The following is a 19,393-nucleotide window of genomic DNA, read 5'->3' as shown; positions in this document are numbered from 1 at the left end:
GCCGGGCCGAGGGCAACAGGGTTCCCATGTGTCCCTGACCGGCATGGGCGTGCTTGTCTCGAGGGTGTGGTCACCGCCCTGGCCCCCGCTCCACAGAGGCGCACCGCTTCCGCCTTACTCTCGGTTCCAGCTCAATGGGGCCCGGGGCCCCGGCTGCACTCTTCCACCGCACCCCGATCTGTGCTGCGCCGATGATGCCAGGCATGGCAGCAGTATCTCAGTACCTGGTCTATCTAAGGCACTGATCTCGTAGCGCGGGAGAACGGTAACTAGGCGCTACAGTTGTACACGCCCTGTGTCTCTCCTGGGCATGCGCAGTAGGAGAGCTGAAACACCGGTATATAGTGTACCCTCTCTTGGGCATGCGTGGTAAGAGAGCGACTACGTAGATATCTCCCTCGTCATGAACCGTAGAACAGTAAAGCCTCAAGCCTCGGATACACTCAATGTCTTCCTTCTAGGCATGCGTAGTAAGACTTCACTATTCCGTGGACATGCGCAGTAAGACACGTACTTCTTACCTGGAGGATGACGACGCTTCTCTCGGAGACATGCGCAGTAGCCGCTGGAGCATCCGCAGGCCTCACAGTGCTCAGCACGGAAGCGGTTTCATGGTCCTCTCGGATCCTCTCTCCGATCACGCACCCGCCTCCATCCCGCCGCTCATCGCAGGAGCTCAGTGAAGAGCCGCCGCCCCCGAGGAACCATGGAGGTGGGCACGGCTTGTTTTAAGGAGTTTAAGGGCGGTCCCCTGGGGCCCTGCTGGTTTCTCAGCACCCGGAGCTCCTCGCTGTCTGTGCCCTCATGACAGTTCAGCCCCGCCCCCTACAGCTCACCTGCCCCGCCCCCTACAGCTCACCTGCCCCGCCCCCTACAGCTCATCTACCTCCCCCCCCCCAGCAGCTCACCTCTGCCCCTCCTTGTCAGGTAGGGGTAACCCCTCCTTAAATGCTCATAATATATAGATTCCTGTTTCTGAACACCTAACAACTCGCACCTCCTCTGATTCCACTTTCCACGGCTTCTTTCTCAACACCCACATCCATTCCTAAATGTTGCTTCCTTTAACAGATTTCGCAGTCACTCTTGTTACACTTCACAGATTCTGCCTTTTTTCAACCCCAGTGAGAGACATAACTGCAGCCTGTTTCTCTCACCCCTACAGCACGTGCCTGGAGCACTGGTGCATCTGCACCGCACGCTCCTTCCTACTTTGGAAACATTTTGTTTATAACACGAAGACAGTTTCCTCGTCTAACATCTGAAGATGACTTGAGACTTGGTGCAGTGCACTGACATGACGCAGGGCCTTCTTGTTAATGTATGACTTCCATTGGAATCTTCCATCTTGAACAGCAGATTCCAAATCTAGTTATTAACCGCTGTGATGCAATAGGTGGAGGCTTTCCAGACTTCCGATTCTTCATCTATCTTGGGTGCATAAACATCTATGAGGCAGAAGTCGTTACCATCTAGCATCCCCGCAAGTATGGCATACCTCCTTCAACATCCATATGCACTTATGTTTTTGGATGGTTTTCCTGGTGCCACCAATATAAGTGCCCCACAGGCACACCCAGAATAGTATGTGGCGTACTTCTGCCCTCGCCTCCTTTGTTTCAGTTATTTAATGCAGTACCCCAAACATGTGTTTCTTGAAGAAGTGCTATTCCTACGCCATATCTTTTGAGTAAGGCATATCCTCTATTCCTTTTCTCAGGTTTATTCAAACCCCCTCACGTTCCAAGTCAGGAATGTTTATTTGACCCCTGCGCCTGTCACAGTGGGATCTATATGCTCAAAGCAAGTCACTGTGAAGACCAACAGCCTGCACTTCTTCTCACCGTACCAATATTCTTTGGAAGCTTCCCAGCCCAATAACACACCATCCAATAACAACATAGCCCCCAATGTACCCTGCCTATATCCCACCCTCAGGCACCACAAACAGAACCCCCAGTCACAACCCCTGACCTATAGGTTCCTGAGTCAGGCCCCAAGCTCCCACCACTATTAATCTCCAACTGATTTTTTTTTTTTTAGATTCTCAAGTCCAAATATATAGGGATAAAAACAGTACAACTGAGGTTAACTGGGGTGAGGGGTGAAATATACGGCGAGGGAAGATATGGAGGGGGAGCGGGCAGGCGAGAAGAGGTGGGGAGTACATCGTTTCGCAACAGCATCTGACATAATGGCATTAATAAGGCGTTTACCTGCTGCAGTGCGCCCAGCACGCATAATTCAGCTAGTGTGTGCAACTGCAAAATATTAATATAATGTAACGATCTGTGCGTTGGGTAACGAATTCAGAGGGTGGGAATATGCATAGGCATTAAACACCCTGTGATCCCCCCACAGCTAACAATGAGGGGGAGTGGTGTCCAGCAGGCATAGGGTCGCCTCTGGGATCATTCCTCTTTGGAGAGGACACAGAGAAGTCCCCTGTGCATGAAAGATAAGAAAGGTTTCCAAATATCCCCGAGACAGGAACACACTGGCATCTGCACCCAAAGCTTGGAAAATTGTACCTGGCAGAATGTGACATCCTGTAGCCAGGCAGCAACGGTCGGAGTGGGTTGCCGGTCCCAGTGTATGGCCCCTCTGCATTTAGCCGGAAGGAGGAACATGGCTGTGAATTGCCGTTCAAGGCTAGTACATCTTTAGTGTAGCCCAGTAAGCCCACTAGGTGAGTAGGCAGCAAGGCATGTCCGATTATTCTATGTATGGTGGAGGAAACCTCTTCCCGGAACCATGCCACTGTGGGTCACCCCCAGATGATATGTAAGATTGTGGCCTGTGGTGAGCTAACCCTCAACTAAACTTTAAAGGTAACTGTGGTTGTGGATACTGTCCGAGTTACCAAGACCCCGCGTCCCCCACAGATCGTAAGACCAAAAGGTACTCAGCAATACAGAGGAGGAAGGGCCCTCGGCTTCTCTTCGCTATAAAAACCAAACGCAAATGACAATCAGTATGAATGTACATTGGTCAGATATCAACATTATTGTCTTGAGTACTGGCATTTGGTTTTGGCAGAGTACTTCCAGCAAGGCAAGGTCAGCAGGCAGCACAGCAACTAGCAGGCGAGCAGTCCTTCCAGCAAAGCAGTCCAGATGAGTCCTTTGGGCAGCCAGGCAGTCCCTCTGACAGAGTCCAGTTGTAGGTCCAGAAGTGTCTAATTGATGGGATCACAGACCCAAGATATATATATTCCCAAAAATGCCTTTGAAGTGGAGGAAACTTCAAAGAGTGGTTTTGAAGTGCACAAGTTCCCCTTTCAACGCAACCCTGCCTGGGGGGGTGTGTCAGTCCTTTGTGTGAGAGCAGGCCACTGGCCTTTGAAGTGTAAGAGAGAGCCCCTCCACCCTTCCTGCCTAGGGAAACCCATCTGTATGCAAATGCAGCTGAGTGTCCTTTGTTTATGGCTGTCTGGGTGGAATACACAAGGAGAGCTGTCAACCAGCACAGACCAGACGTGATTTGGAGACAGGCTGTAAGGCACAGATGGCAATAAGTGCAGAGAAATACCTACTTTCTAAAAGTGGCATTTCTGAAATAGTAATGTAAAATCCAGCTTCACCAGAGACTAGGATTTCTTACTAGCATAGATAAGTCTATTCCTCTCAGATCAGAAATTACCACTTAAAAGTGTGCAAGGGAATCTCTAATGCTGCCCTATGAGAGAAGTTTTCACAGTAGTGAAAAACTACCTTGGGAGTTTTTTACCACTAGGGCATGTAAAACTTATAAGTACATGTCCTGCCTTTTACTTATATTGCACCCTGCCCTATGGGTTACCTACGACCTATCTTAGGGGTGACATTTGGAAGAAAAGAGGTAATTTGATTTGGCAAGTATTTTTAAATGCCAAGTGGCAGTGAAACTGCACACACAGGCCTAGCAATGGATACCTGCGGCAATGTTAAGGGTCTACTTATGTGGGTGGAGCAATCAGTGCTGCAGGCCCATTAGTAGCATTTAATTTACAGGCCCTGGGCACATCTAATGCACTTTACTAGGGACTTACAAGTGAATTAAATATGCCCATTGGGTATGAGCCAATGTTACCTTGTATAGGGAAGAGAACACACGCACTTTAGCACTGGTCAGGATGGTAAAGTGCGCAGAGTCCTAATACCTGCAAAAAGGAGATCAGAAAAAGAGGAAGGCAGGCAAAAAGTTGAGGGAAAGACCACCTAAGGCTGTTAGGTCCTACAACCCCCATTTGTGCAGTGCTGCTTTTTATGCTCGCCACCGTGGCCTGGAGTGTTTTGATTTCTTGCTAAAGCGTAGTGATGCCATCCTCCGCCCCTGTCACTCATTCAGCTACCCTACACAGGTCCAGGCAGAGATGGTTAATGTCTATTGTTATTGGGTCCATCTTAGATTCCAGGGCCATTTTAGATCACTGTTTTGCTGCTAGGATTTAGTTTGTGGCTTGTGCCTGCATCTCATGCCCCTGGTCAGTCCACTTCTTCTCCATAGGTCCCTCTGGGCCAGGGCCAGGGCCTGGTACAGTACATTGGTCTATTTTGTTTGTCTGCATCACCTTAGCACCCTTATCTTTTCCTATTTTAGCAGATTGATAGCTTCACCCACTTCAGGAGATAGGGTTCGTGACACTCATACTACAACCCTGTGCAGATGGCACTAGCCATACTCCTCTGAAGTCAACTGGTCCCCCCCAATCAGATGTGGCCAGCTGGGAGGAACAGTCACAAGGCCCATCCCAAAGGCACCGCCATTCTAAATATTTTGCTGCTGCCACCTGGTGGGGGCCGGGGAGAGCTCTTCCATGGTCCAGATTCACCACCCCAGGTTCTCATAATATAAGTGCCAGGGACCGTCGTCTCTCTGCTTCAGTCAGGGGCTCCGTGGTCCAAAACATTGTAACAAGCAGGGCCTGTGGGGGCCGAGCCCCTCTTTCACTTCTCGCTAGCTGTGCCAGTAACGAGAGTGGTACCAGGGGAGGTGCATTCTCCAGTCTCTGAGGTTCCAGCAGGGCCTTTCTCTGTCAAAAGCCCACAGGCCCACTGCCAGTTCTTCCCAGCCACTACTCGGGTCACAACTCCAACCACTTGTTTTTTTTTTTTTTTTTTTTTTAAACATGCAGGCCGGGGCCAGCTTCCCAGGCACCACCAGCATTCCACCAGGCTAAAATATTGCACTGCTTTGCCTCGCCTGGTTTCTGCACTGGCGGTTGTGCTCAACTCGTTTGGGGCTGTCAGCGTGAGGCCCCAAAACCAGTGTCTCCAAAGCTCTCCAGGGCAGGGTGTTGTGGGCTTCCGTGCACTTCCGGTCTCAACACAGCCAGAATTAGGCACAAGGATTCGTTGCCTCAGTTTCCTCTTCCCAGATCACAACCAGACAGCGGGTTCAAGGGTACTCTGTGGCCGGTGTCACATGACACTGTCTTCCTCTAGGGTGGTTGAGAAGGGTTCCATGGCCCGGGCCATCTCGGGCCTCAGTAGGTGGCTCCCCATCCCTTGCGAAACTCACCGATCTGGCTTCAGATCCCTGCAGGTGCCTCCCCACAGAGCAAACCCTTACATGTAGGGGCTGCCTTTCCCCCATCACTGCCTCAGACTTCCTGCGGTCATCATTGTCGTGAAGGCCGCCTCACCTCTCGCCTTGGAGCTGTAGGCTAAACATGTCTTCTTCAGTGCACGTGTGGGCATTTGCAGAGTTTTGTGTACCCTAGTCAGGTAGGAGTGTAAGCGACAACGTGTTCCGGGATCTTGCATAGGTATATAAGTGTAGGACATTGAAGGATTATTCCCGTCATGGCAGGAGCAGAAGCAAAACGCGTCTAGTTGGCTATCTTGGCTGGCCATGCGCCTTTCAGGGGTGTGGATAACTACTGATCAAGATGGCTGCACTCTAACGCAGCTCCTGCCCTTCGTTCTCCTTAGACCCCTATTCATGCAATCATCTGTCCCGGCGCTCTGTGGACTCAGTGACTGAGCCCCGTATAGATTAGGGAATCTGCTGGGCTGTCTCGCTCACCTGATCATTGCTCCCTTGAGGAAGACAGGGAAGAGGCCTGTGCGGGCAGTGCAGCCCTGGCCTTGCCAGAGGCCCCGGCTGTAGCCACGGCCACCGGATGGTGTCTGCCCTGCTATTGCTTCGTCTAATGATGTTTGCTGGTGATGCCTGGCAGTGATTCACCGCTGTCCCAGATAGGAGAAGGGTATGGCTCTGTCTTGGAAATACACCCTGGAAACTGGGCCAATCCTTTGCCTGTGTTTTTCAACACTGACCAAGTACAGCCAGCACTTGAATTTCACAACCTAATCGAAGGAAAGGAGGTTACCAGAACCGTCCTCTTAAGTTTGTTTAAAGTATATAAGGTGGGGAAGATTGGCATTGAGGCAGATGGAACTCATTTCTGAGGGTGGACACATTGCTCAGGAAAAACAGAGTCCCATTGGGGAAAATTTCTCCTGTCTCAGCTGTACAGAGTTCCACATCTTGACGTTGGCGAAGACAAGGATGATGGATTTGATACCCATGGTGATGCATTTTTAATTCTTAATTATCTTGCTTTACTGTGTGCATACATAAATATATATATTCACTGAATGCATATTCATGGTTGATTACTATTATTCAACTGCTGTGATTATTTTAGTAGCTGCATGTGTTTTGCTGCATTCAAGTTAAGTGCTTGCTTTAATATTTTTGTATAATTATGTTTGAACCCTGGGAAGTGCCCTAATAAATTAATTACTTAGGCTAAGAGTGCTGCATTATTTGCATTCTTTAGCCTCGCTGCTGCTTAGTTTGAAGCAAAGCAGAACAATATCCCACACATACACAGAAACAAAGCCGGAGGTCTGCCTTCTCGCATATTGTTCGTAAAGCCTGGAATGACCCACCTCCTCACATCTGAACCTCCTCCTCGCTTCTTGAGTTCTGAAAGAGGCTGAAAACTTGGTCTTCAAGAAATCTCTGCTTTGGGTTACAAATACCCGTAACATAAAGTGACATAACATAACATAATCTTACCACACTCATCCTGATGAAATTCCATTGACTCCCCTTGTCTACCTGCAACAACTTCAAAACTGGTTGCATCATTTACAGAGCCATCATGAATAACACCCCTGGTTATTTTGCAGAAAGCTCACCATCTCTGGTTTCTCCCAGCACGCCCCCGCTGGTCATATTATGTTTTCCCTGCTGGGTCAGCGGGCGGAAACAGTGTTTCCGGCCCTGCAGGGAACAGGGCCTTAACATTGACGGCGGTTCCAAATGGAGCCGCCGCCAATGTTGGTGTGTGGCAGGTGCAGTAGCACCCGTCATGCAGATCACTGCCCGTAAATCGGGCAGTGACCTGCGTGACGGGGCACTGCACGGGGGCCCCAAATTACCCCAAGCCACCCATTCCACAAGTCTTTCCCTGGCAGTGTAAACAGCCAGGAAAAGGCTGGCGGAATGGGTATCATTATCCAGAGGGCAGCGCTGCTTGCAGCACTACCCTGGCGGATAGGAAAACACTGCCACAGCCAGGCTAACCGCTGGCGGTAGCAGTGTTTTCCGCATTGGGGTTTAGGCTGCATCATTATATGAAGGTCTGGACCGCCATGCCGGTGGTGGTCCAGACCGCCATGTTCATAATGACCCCTAAGTGATTTGTCTAGAATCACGGGATGTTGAGCCGATGCAGAGACTCAAACCTAGTTCCCCCAACCAGCTCCGAAGTCAGCAGCTCACCATCAGACTGGAGACTAAGACGTTTAAAAAACACAAAAGAAGCAGACCTTTCCCATCCGTCTACCATGGATGTGGAACAACATCCATGCATTCATCAAGATCGACCAACGGCTTCTCCAGATTAGCACATAGTTGAAGATGAACCTCCTCTTTAAAGAACAGTACCTCACAGTGTAGTAACGAGCCACAAACCCGCTACAGCTCCTTGACCTTATGCTTGCCTTTGACTCTCTTCAGCACTCGGCTACCTTTTGATGCTATACAAATATCACATACCTACATACACACATACATTAGCATACTCAGGTAAATAGCAGGTTCATCTGCAAAATTTAACAAAGAGTGCAAACTTTATCTCCCCTGTAATTACTGAATGCAGTAAACTTCTCATTGCTTATAATCACAATCCCTCTACAGATAGGTGCTTGTGAAGAAATTGCCCTTTAACGAACCTCTTATAATTTTGGGTCTTAAAACATATTATTTAATTTATTTCTTCTTATTTAAAAAGGTCTTTAGCCCCTCCCTGTCAGTTTACTCATTACACCTTTTTTACTTTGAAAAGCAGATTTAAGTGTCTCCATGTCTGCGTCCATCTGCTTTCATTAAAAGAGAAGATGACAGAATGTGGTGGAAAGTTAACATTAAGTTCAGTCTATTTAAGATGAATACAGGGCCACAGTTTTCTAGATTTCATGAACATTACTGTTTTTGTTCCAGACACAGATTCCCTTCATCGATGCTTCTTGCTGTTTCTCAGATGATGATTGGAATCTTTTGCAAGAATGGCAGAAGGAGCTTTGTGGGAACGTGATGAAAGAAATTCACCGAGCGCTGATCTCGCTGGGTAAAGTTGAACTTCTGATCATTATCAGGGAACGTTGCGGTCTTTCGGTTATTGCTGCATGTATGTATTATTGCAGGATTATGAGAGCAGATTATGTTTTGATGTTCTATCTCTTTCATTGTTTCAGGGGTAATGATCTGGCTATATTGAATTGGAGTGGGTACTCCTGATAAATAGGCAGCAATGGTTATGATGGATATTTAAAGACTGTAACTGGTAAAATGGGAAAAGCGGCCACTGGACAGGGACAATAGCAAATTAGGGCGTATATGGGACACTCTGCCAGTCCCAGTATCTGTAGTACGACTGCATGTTCCTCTGGTTTATCTGGGAACAAAAACCAAATCCCCCGGTAGTGTGCACTGATTCGTTCTGATGCAGGTGATACTAAATAGAGTTATACTCATGATAGGAAGCATCTATGCCCGAACATGCACAGGTTTATGTGTCTCTGTCCCTGCTCTTGTCACAGGACACGCAGCTTCCAGTGGTGCTGGGAGAGGATTCTAAATGTGTGGAAAATGTGACCCTGGTAGGTTAGTTTCCCCACCTGTTGTCATCCCAATAGCAAAATTAGCTCGAAACGTTCAAGAATGGGCAATAGACTGGAATTTAGCAGATGTCTGGAGGCTAACGAATATTCATTTTATTCACTAGATTATGATCTACATGTCCAACTGGATGGATTAATGTGTTCCCCATAATTAGTGAAAACATCACATTCATAGAGCATTTGACCTGCATTTAATTATGGGAGTTGTGTGGGGACAAAAGCTAACTCCTATTCCGACACAGGGACTTTTGTCTTTACATTTCTTTACATTTGCACTAACCTCTGTCTAGAGATCCCTTGAGCCATGCCTTTGTGGAACATTTAAGACTCAGTCATGGCACAACACACCACGTTTACTTAGAATGGGAAGCTTTTAAGTTTGGTGTACGGGGCTTCTGTATTGGTCAAACAGTTGGCGTTAAGAAGTCCTTAGAAAAAGAATTGACCAAACTGAAGGGCAGCATCTATGCACTGGAAAGGGGCCTTCCAATAGACTCTGTGATCGAATCCAGATTAATGATGGAAAATAAGAAACATGCAACTGCGCCGGAGCAATTAAGGGCCCTGAATTATCAGGAATACTTGGACTCCACACATGCAGAGAGTGGCAGAGCAGGAAAACTGCTGGTCTAGTTGTTACAACCGGAAGGATTTGCTGAGTTAGCCAGATTAAAAATGCACTAGGTGATATTGTGTTCTGTCAGCGCAACATGCACAAAGTCTTCATTCAACATTATGAGGGACTGTGTGACAAACAGGAGGAAATAGATGCATTTCTGGGTAGGGCAACACATGCACTTCTAGTGGGTGAGGAGCATGGATATCATGTAGGCCAGAAACAGAGTCTGAAATTAAACAAGTTGTCAAGAAATGTGCCAAGGATAAAATGCTGGGGACAGATGGGCTACTGGTGGAATTCTGTCATACAAAAATCGCCCACTTGCCATCCTATAGAGAGGATCTGATTGTCTGTATCCCCAAATACCAATGTAATGCTTTGGAGTTAGTGTCATACTGCCCCCTCTCCATACTTAACCTGGCCAAATTGGCCAGTTGCCTCCAGCTGCAACTGCATGCATTGGTCCAGCAGGATCAGATTGGCTTCATTCTCCAGCGTAATACCTTCTTTAATAGTAGGCGACTGTACAGAATTCTTGATTAAACACTCATATAGTACCACTCTGCTGCACTGGGATTGTCAATAGACTTACATAAAGCATTTACCACTTTGCCTGGGGGTTACTTGTGCATTGTAATGTGACACACAAACATGGGAATTGGTTGGGGACATATAGGTTGCCCTCCTGTATGATGACACCCAAGTGAGTGTCTGGTCTGGACGATGTATATTTGAGGTTTTTGTGATGCGTAGCTGGACCAGGCAGTGCTTCCCCCATTGCTTATGCTTCTTACCCTGACATTTGCTGGCGTAATGAGAATGGAGGGATGAGAGTCTTTATGCAGGCCTTGAAAATGTACTTGCCCACTCGCTGTGGGGAGTCAGATTTTATCAGGTTGAGCTATTTATAGCACCTATTCATCTGTTCTGGGAAGTGAACTTAAGCTTTAAGGAACAGGTGTTCTGTTAATTCAGGAAGGGAATGAGCAATAAAGACACCTTTAAATCTTGTATTTATCTTAACACATTGCTGTCTGTTGGAGGACAGGGGTCAAATGCCAGTTTGTCTTTATCCTGGAAAGTGGTGTTTTCTTTTCTTTCTTTTATTACAGTTAGAGGCTTTTGGCAAGTGAGCTTCCTGGCAATCATTGTAACACAAAAGGCTGTAAGATGTCAGGATTTTTTTCTAACACACAACATTTAAACAGATTGGAAGTTAACAGTACAAGTATTTCAAAATATACCAGGAATTATAAAATACGTTTTTTTGTAATTCAGAAGTGTAGTGCAAACAAAGATTTAAAGAGAAGTGTTATGGAAATAATTATGTTCGATCACTGACTTTGTGTTTCACCACTGCGCATATTAGTTGTTCAATGTTCACCAGTAGCACATTACATGTTGTATTCAGTTTAGCTGCCTATTGGCTTTAACGTGGCATTAGGCATTCAGTTCAGCTGCCTATTGGCTTTAACGTGGCATTAGACATTCAGTTTAGCTGCCTATTGGCTTTATCGTGGCGTTAGACATTGCAGATGAGCTGTGTTTTTCCATATGGTAAACCAAGCTGTGTTTTTTTGTATTTTGTTCTCACCGAACCCTAGCATGATAAGGGAGCGCATATTTTGTGTTTTTCTTTAGTCAGCCTTGGGAGAGACAGCTTTGAAAGCCTGGCCAACTTTTGATGCTTGTTTCTTCCAACTCTGACCTACAGTAGCCAGCATTTTTTATAATTCTCCTCTAAGGGGGAGGGCTTTCTAGAAAGTTCTCTGTTCAAAGATATAAAAAAGATGACTCTGTTCAGTAGCGTGTAATACCAAGACTTCAGTCAGGAGCTGGCGCCAGCTGCCTGACGTGTCCCGCTGGGGTGGAAAATCTCTTTCTCGCAGTTGAACAGGAGTCGTTCTTCTTGCTGGCTTGAGAAAGATGAAGAATTTGGTGGGCCCTACTACGGTGATTAATTTTGACTTTTATTCTTTGCTTTGAAGTTATGCTATAATATAATCACATATATTTGCTGTGTACATTGCAATTGAGAATCACTTTGATATATTTTCCTTTCGTTGCTGTGACTATTTTTAAACGTGTGCCTTCAACCTACTAATCTCCTCTCTCAGGAACCTCGTGGTGAAGTAATAATAAATGTCTTCTTTAAACTAAGAAGTGCATTCCAGAGATTGTTTTCAGCTCAGTCATTAGTGAAAGCAAAACAAGGAGCAGAACAAACCAGAACACTTTACTTGGTGATGTGCAAATGACATATTTGCAAAAACTTGGTTTCTAAATACTGAACACTATATAGTTGCATCAGTAAACCCACATGTCAGTGGTAAATATTGTGACCATTTCAATGGAAAATCTCCTGATTGCAAATAAGTGTGATACCACTTCATGCTTTAGGTATGTATTTATTGAACGTGCTAGATTTTAAACATGATTTGTGAAACATTCCTGCCCCCGCCATGATGACAATGCGGTTAATCAGCAGTCAAGTGTATCCTATATGTGGATGGATTTGTATTATATATGGAGCAAATGTTTAGTCTATTAAATCAAAGGTGCTCTCATATGTGATAAAGAAGAAAATGGTGGCTCAGTGAATTAAAATATTTGCCTGGTATTGCATAATTTGAAACCAGTTTATGGGTCAAGAGCATTATAATTAGCTCAAGTAGATTATTGAAGTCACTCGACCTGCAGGTCTAGTAACATTTTAATGATTTTTCGAGGCCTGTTTTATGGCCTGGTGAACATGTGATATTGCAGTATGTGGACTGAACGACATGCTTCTTTACCTCTGAGGTGCAGAAACCGGTATCCCGTAGCGTGTTGCGGTATTAGAGGACCTGGATAGGGTGTCAGGCCTGTGCTCTAATTAGGACAAGACTTTCCAGTCTCCCTAGAGTTACTAAGAGCTTGGCCAGTGATTAGCTGCTTGTCCATCAAATTGGTATCCTCAAGTTATTTAATTACTTGGGAGTCAGAATATACCACACTGACGCAGCTACAAGAGAAGGAAACTTAAGTTGTGCTTTTTGACCACTGAAGAGATGTGTGGCTTTCCGCTGCTCTTGGAAGCCACCAATAGTGGCCAGGATTGCATTATCATAAATGATGATCCTGCTGTGAGTGTTATACTATTTAACGAACCTTCCAGTTTGGACCAACTTCTGACGCTGACTCTTGGGACTAAATTTGGAGGAGATGGGGTGGGCAAGTAGGCGATTTACATCGTAGAGGAGCACTGCCTGTATTAACGATGGGCGTTCAATTAAAATTGACATAACAACCCAAATGACTTACTGTGGCGATTCGCTGCTAGAAAGCAGTTGTTAAGAGAACCCAGCAGATATATTCTCAGTCTATGCCATTGATAAGACTGCCTACACCAGTGAGAAGGGAATTTGGAGGGAGGCTTGGGGGATGATTCCTCACTGAAAGAAAACTGAGGGACTGGACCCCGGCTGGAATAGAGACCCAAGGAGATTGCTAATCTGAGGGGACACTTTGAGGTCTGAATGCTGTGGTTGAGGAAGATAGTTTGCCCCAGACATAATGCCTACTGTATGGCACACTAGATCGGTGTATGCAGCAACTGTTGGGACGTAGTCACAAAGAACCACAAAGACATGAACTCTTGCAGGTACTGCTGACTTTTGATGCTGGGTGTAGGTTGGTATGGTGGCTGTAGAAAGCATTCTTGTCAGTGATCTCCGATAGGTTACCGACACAGTGCGCTAGGTGGGAGGAAGCGGTAGACAGACATTTTTGAGAGAAAGAGTGGGAGAAGGCGCTGGAGCATGCACATAAGGTATCTAGCAACACCCAAAAGAAATACACTGAATTCAGTGACATACATACCACATGCCTCACTCCCCACAGATTGAACGTTATAAAAGAAGTAGATATTATGCGTTGCATGGTGATCTTATGCATGTGGTCTGGAGCTGCCCTCTGTTGGCGCAGTTTGGATGAGGGTCACAGCAGATGTGGCGCACACATTGACTAGATGGGCACTACACACAATGGGAATGTTTACTGGGGCTCTGTGTCTGATAGCAGCAGAAGAAGGCTGGTAATGTTTGTTGCCTCTAGTACTACCCTGATGAGTCATAGCAGTGCACCGATGATTGCCTGCAGGGCCACCACATACCAGATGGAAGATGTAGGAAACTGGGTTCTGATTGCAGACCACTTTGTTCCTGGTTTTTGATTGCACTTTGACCACAGTGCGCTGGGTTCCTGCTAATCAGGTCCCCAGTTCCAGTGTTCATTCCCCAAAACAAGACACCAGGTCACTTGATCCCAAAGTGTCTAGGCCCTTAAACACCTCTATAAGTCCCAAGTAAACGGCACCTCTGGTACCTAGGCAGGAGTACTAAAGGGGGTCCCCCAAGAGCTGCAGCACACCTTTTGCCAGTCTAAGGGACCCAGGACCAGCCTCATGCATACTGTCATTGTAGGCTGCATGACAATATGCTCCCAAAAGGGAAAACACAACATGTCACCCAGCCTGTGTGCCATGTCTCCTAAACACAACATATAATATTTGTAAGCCACCCCCACACCAGGCCTTACAGCCCTAAGGCAAAGTACATTATATTACATGTGTGGACATATCTAAAAGAACAGATATGCCCCGCTATGTCTTTTTAGATTCTTAGACTTAGTAAGTGAACAAGGAACAAGAGTACAGCATTTGGCACTTATCCTTCTTGTGTTCTCCGGTTTTGCAGCATGTTATTAAGGCTAGGCATTCTGATTATCCAAATCAGTCAATTAGAAGGACAGTATATAAAAACAAATAACCCAGTTCAGAAAGCACTGTAGTTATAGAAGTGCAAACTTCTCTAAGAAAATATCTAAAAATGTAATAGCCAAAAGCATGTTTCCATCCCAAACTGTAAGCCCCTTATGTTTATTGCCCTTTATTTATAGTCTTTAAATCGTACGGTCCGAGCCTTGAGGGTGCCAAAGTCTTTAAGAAAGAAAACAATTGCTGTGGCATCTTAACAGCTGTGCACAAGTTATTACAAGCAGAAGGGGTAAAACACAACCAGGGAAATAAAGCATGAGTGACATCGTAAGAATGGAGAGACATCATCCCCTTCTCCTTATGGTGACTTTTCCAGATTGGGATAGCGGAAGTGAAAAAAAAAAAAAAAGAAAAGAAGTGGGGGGACTAACCAAGTGGGGCAGTATACAAGTGACATCATGGCAAATGAAATCACAGCTTGTTGTTTCCAGTGCTGAAAGGGGTTTTATCACACGTCTGTGTTAGCACTGCACTAAGCAAGTGCCAATACATAAGATTAAGGGCATGTAAGCCAATATTACATTATGTTTTTTCGTGTGCTATTGTGGACTCGAAATTCAAATAAGATACATAACACTATGAAATAATCTGTTGCAAAGTAAAATTACTGTCCCATTGTTCAATTAAAGGATTAAAAGGTTGAAGGCCAGATGTAATATTGTATTAGTTGCCATAATTGGTCACAAATTATAGATCAACGTTTTGCGACCAGTATCTGATTTTGTAAACTAACCCACATACTATTAGGTTAAATTAAAAAAAACACAATCTGCACAGCAGAAGAGCTGCCTAATGAATACTAAAAAGACATGTTGAAATTCATAATCCTCAGGGACAGCTCGCCACCATCCTGATGTTTGCACTTTCAAATGCATTCCCATAAAGAATATGGCATTGATTTTAAAGAGAAATGTTTTACTTGTTGTTTCTGGTACGGAGCGCCAGCACTTATTTTTGAGGGCAGATGCTTATTTTTCTTACTCAAGCATTTACTGCGAGTAAAAGACACATATGGGAAAGACGGAGGAAGAGAAAAACAAAAAAGCATCACAAAGGAAGAAAGCAGAAAGCTGCAAGAGTGAGCTGAAGGGGCAGGGACTGGCTTTAAATGGATTGAAGAGGCCCTAGATGGCTTCAGTATTACTGCCTTAGTATTCCGTGTTTGCACTTTTAATTGCAGCAGCCACGTGTTTAAGAAGAGGGCTTTGGGCACTGGCACCTTTTTTATTTAAGACAAACGTTTTACTTGTAGTTTCCTATTTTTGAGGGCTGATGCTTATTTTTCTTACTCAAGCATTTACTGCGAGTAAAAGACACACATTGGATAGACGGAGGAAGAGAAAAACAAAAAAGTGTCACAATGGGAGAAAACAGAAAGCTGCAAGAGTGAGCTGAAGGACCAGGAACTGGCTTTAAATGGATTTTAGAGGCCCGAGATGGCTTAAGTATCATTGCCTTAGTATTCCTTGTTTGCACTTTTAGTTGCAGCAGCCGCGTGTTTAAGAAGAGGGCTTTGGGCACCAGCAAGTTTTTTTAAATTTTTTTATTTACAGATTACGCACTGGAGAGAACACAATGCCCTCAGTGACAAAATAAACATTTTATCTAGCAAGCGATCACCCCAGCCAGCCAGCCAGCCTGCTGATAAGCATGCTTTATTGCCCTGAATGCAGCCCAGTGCCTTTCAGCCAGACAAAGCTAATTAGACCTGCTGTAACTCCTGAAAAAGCACCAGCCTTATTCACGGGGATTTCTCCTCTGGATGCTGCTTGTCCTGCGCTGCTCCAAAGGCAGGCTGTGAAAAGTGCGTGCTTTGTAAACGTGTGTGTGTGCGCACCTTAAAGGGAACATCGACACTGGTCTATTTGAGTTCCCCAGCTACATGATGGCTTACTGAAGATAGGGATGTTTGATCTCAAACATCTCGTATTAATAAACCCTCACTGAGGCCACTGATGGGTTTACTAATACATGCACCCAGAGAGCACCTTTGAGGAGCCCCCTGAAAACCTACCAACTGCTTGTGGACTCACTGACTAGTTCTATCCAGCCTACCACCAACAGACGAGTTTCTGATTAGCTATGTAGGAGGTGTGTTGCATTTGCAGGCTGGACACACCCCTAAGGTGACCAGCCTGAAATTAAAACTGCCTTAGAAATTCCGCCATTTTGTGTGTGGTGAAATTAGGAATTCTGGGACAGGGTGATGCCCACTCCCAAAAGGAAATGGTCAAGTAGTGGGTGTAGTGACCCCGAGGTAAGTAGCCGATTGGCTACTACCCTCCATTCCACTTAATACTCCCTAAATTGAGTATTTAGGGGATAACAGGACTTCAGCTCTTTGCTGGACACAAAAGGAGGAGTGTACAAGAAGCCTGCTGAACCCAAGACCCGAGGAGCATGACAGACTTGGCACCAGCCCTGCAAGCCTGCCTGCTACACCCGACCCTCGAGAAGAAACTGACCTGTCCTGCCACTGCAGTCTCCAAGAATTCGGGAGAGTTGCCAGTGCTTGGCAGATTGCCAAGAAGAACTCCCTTGAAGCAGAGGAGCTGCTTCCCTGTATCTGCCGGCAACCCAAGAAAGAACTATGAGGACTGGATCAGCCATAACCCAGCATTGGACATCACTATTGCCCCTGAGCAAGCTAGCCCGAACTGAAGTGGGTCAATAGTGTCAATGAGGTCCCCAGCCTCTCCAGAAACTAAGCCACCTTGAGTTCACCCACCGTGGGCTTCCTGATGGCGTCTGCAACATCTTTCTGCAGATCACCCTGCAACCACGAGCGACCTGGAGACAAAGAGGCCTCTGCACCCGTCTGCCCTGGACCAAGAAGAGGACCAAGGGTGTCCTCACGTCTCCTAGCCTCGTCAGACCTGAGCCCACTTGTTGGCTTGGTCGGACTGGACCCCCCGTCCCGGTCCACACCTGCAGCCTATTTCTGTGGGGCCCCTCCAACCATGAATAACTCCAGCACCGGACTCGACTCCAGAAAACACCACTGCACCGAGCCCCACAGCCCGAGGAGAAGTGGGCCAACAGTGTCCCCATATGCCAGAGGACTTCAAGGGTCCAGCCCCCCCTGACTTTCCAGTCCTAACTTGCAGCAACTTCTCGACCAGACTGTTTCCCATAGAAGTGAATGGGGACGCACTTCTGTACCCGGATGCCCCAGAGCCTCCTGAGGTGACCTATTGGTGTGGCCTTGGGACCTGACTCATACTCACCTTAAGTCCTGAAGAACAGTCCCGGAAGATACTGAAGTGCCTGAATGCAGTACGTTTTTCCCCAATGGGATAACATTATCGCACCCAAAAATTGCACTGTGTCAGCTTTTAAAAACTGTAAAAATTCCTGTCTCAAAGTACTCGCCTGATTCTGGTAATCTTGATATCAAAGTTTATATAAAAGTACATGCTATTTTTTGTAAATGAATGTTGGATTTCTTTATTGAGTGTATGTCTCACAAACTGCATGTGTGTGTGTTTTACTTGCTTAGCACTACCCTCTGATATGCCTAATTGCCCAAACACACTACTCAAAAAGAGAGCATTTGGGATGTAATTTGTGCCTCTGTGATACCTGTGGGGTTTACCTGGAGTATTTGCAGTGTACCTCACTGTGGTCCACTACATAAAGAGCCAGCTTCCTACAGAATAAAGCATTCATAGGAACGTTGTATGCATAGCAAACCTCTAGCATGCCAGGGACGGAGATAGTTACATCACTTGAGGATGCTGATGTTCAGCCCGTTCTGCAGTGAGTCTGGAGACTTAGCATGGGTGGGAGGCCTTACCCAGCTGTTGCATTGCCACTGGAAAATAATCCCTCTCCGTGTACCTTTGATACTTCTGCTGAGTACTAAAGCAAGTAGCTGTGAACAGAAACCAAGACACATAGGTGGGCAATTTGTCAGGTAGACGATTTGTCACAAGGGGTTTCGTGCAGCTGCTTAACATCGTTTATTGAGTTTTGCGTGAGCTTGGAACACGTAAAAAGAAAACATGCATTTTTCTTCTTGTATAATTATCACAACGTCAATACATACAAACAAAATGCTATGCATGTAACATAGTTACTAGTCAAAGGTCTAATAAAAAAATTTATGAAAAAATAATTGCCGTGGCATCTTGCAGCTTAATAACTAAAAACATGCACAAGTTACAGTAAGTGCTTCATGCTAATTATAAAAGTGCACACTGCACCGCTGCAGTGGAAGCACTGGGAAATTCACTCTCAGCTGTATCTCCATTGAATTTCCAACACCACTGAACTCAGATAGAAGGGAGATTAATAAAGGAAGCTGGGGTCTCTGGTGCCCAACACTCTGCTGAAGTTAAACCCTGTTCTGGGCATCCATTCTCTGTTTCTTTCATACAGTATGTTTACCAAAATAAAGTAAGCAACCCTAATAACCTAAGGAACAACATTTGTATTCTACAGAAAGATTTGGCACCCATTTCTACAAACTATCATATGATCTCTTTCTTCATAGCTTTGGCAAACATCTCCTAACACATCTCTAAGAGCAGGCACATCAAAAAAACACTCTTCATTGAAGAGTATTTTTTTCTAGGGTCTCTTCCTTGACAGAAATCTGTGTCTTGCTGTAGGAAGTTGGCTCTGTATATACTATCTCAAAGTGAGAGATAGTGTGCACTGAGTCCAAGGTTTCCCCTTAGAGGTTGATAGTGGCAAAATTAGATAATACCAATGTTCTATTTTGTGGTAATGTGGTCGAGCAGTAGGCTTATCAGAGGGTAGTGTTAAGCATTTGTTGTACACACACAGGCAATAAATGAGGAACACACACTCAAAGACTTAACTCCAGGCCAATAG

The 19,393-nt window shown here is 45.7% G+C and overlaps 1 protein-coding gene across 3 annotated transcripts in view; it reads left to right on the top strand.

Moving 5' to 3' along the window:
• Positions 1-546: 546 nt before the first annotated feature.
• The window catches only part of LOC138287353 (gastrula zinc finger protein XlCGF26.1-like), an 86,255-nt gene continuing 67,408 nt past the window's right edge, over positions 547-19,393 (top strand). For 2 of the 3 annotated variants that reach the window (XM_069227721.1, XM_069227720.1), the window contains exons 1-2: positions 547-712; positions 8,440-8,566. In XM_069227721.1, coding sequence (XP_069083822.1) covers positions 707-712; positions 8,440-8,566 — 133 coding nt within the window. In that variant the 5' untranslated portion in view covers positions 547-706. The remainder of the gene's footprint in view (positions 713-8,439; positions 8,567-19,393) is intronic. The other variant, XM_069227722.1, reaches the window with a different exon arrangement.

This window comes from Pleurodeles waltl, chromosome 4_1, assembly GCF_031143425.1.
Source record: "Pleurodeles waltl isolate 20211129_DDA chromosome 4_1, aPleWal1.hap1.20221129, whole genome shotgun sequence".
Lineage (NCBI taxonomy): Eukaryota > Metazoa > Chordata > Amphibia > Caudata > Salamandridae > Pleurodeles > Pleurodeles waltl.
This window is presented reverse-complemented; position numbering and strand designations above follow the sequence as displayed.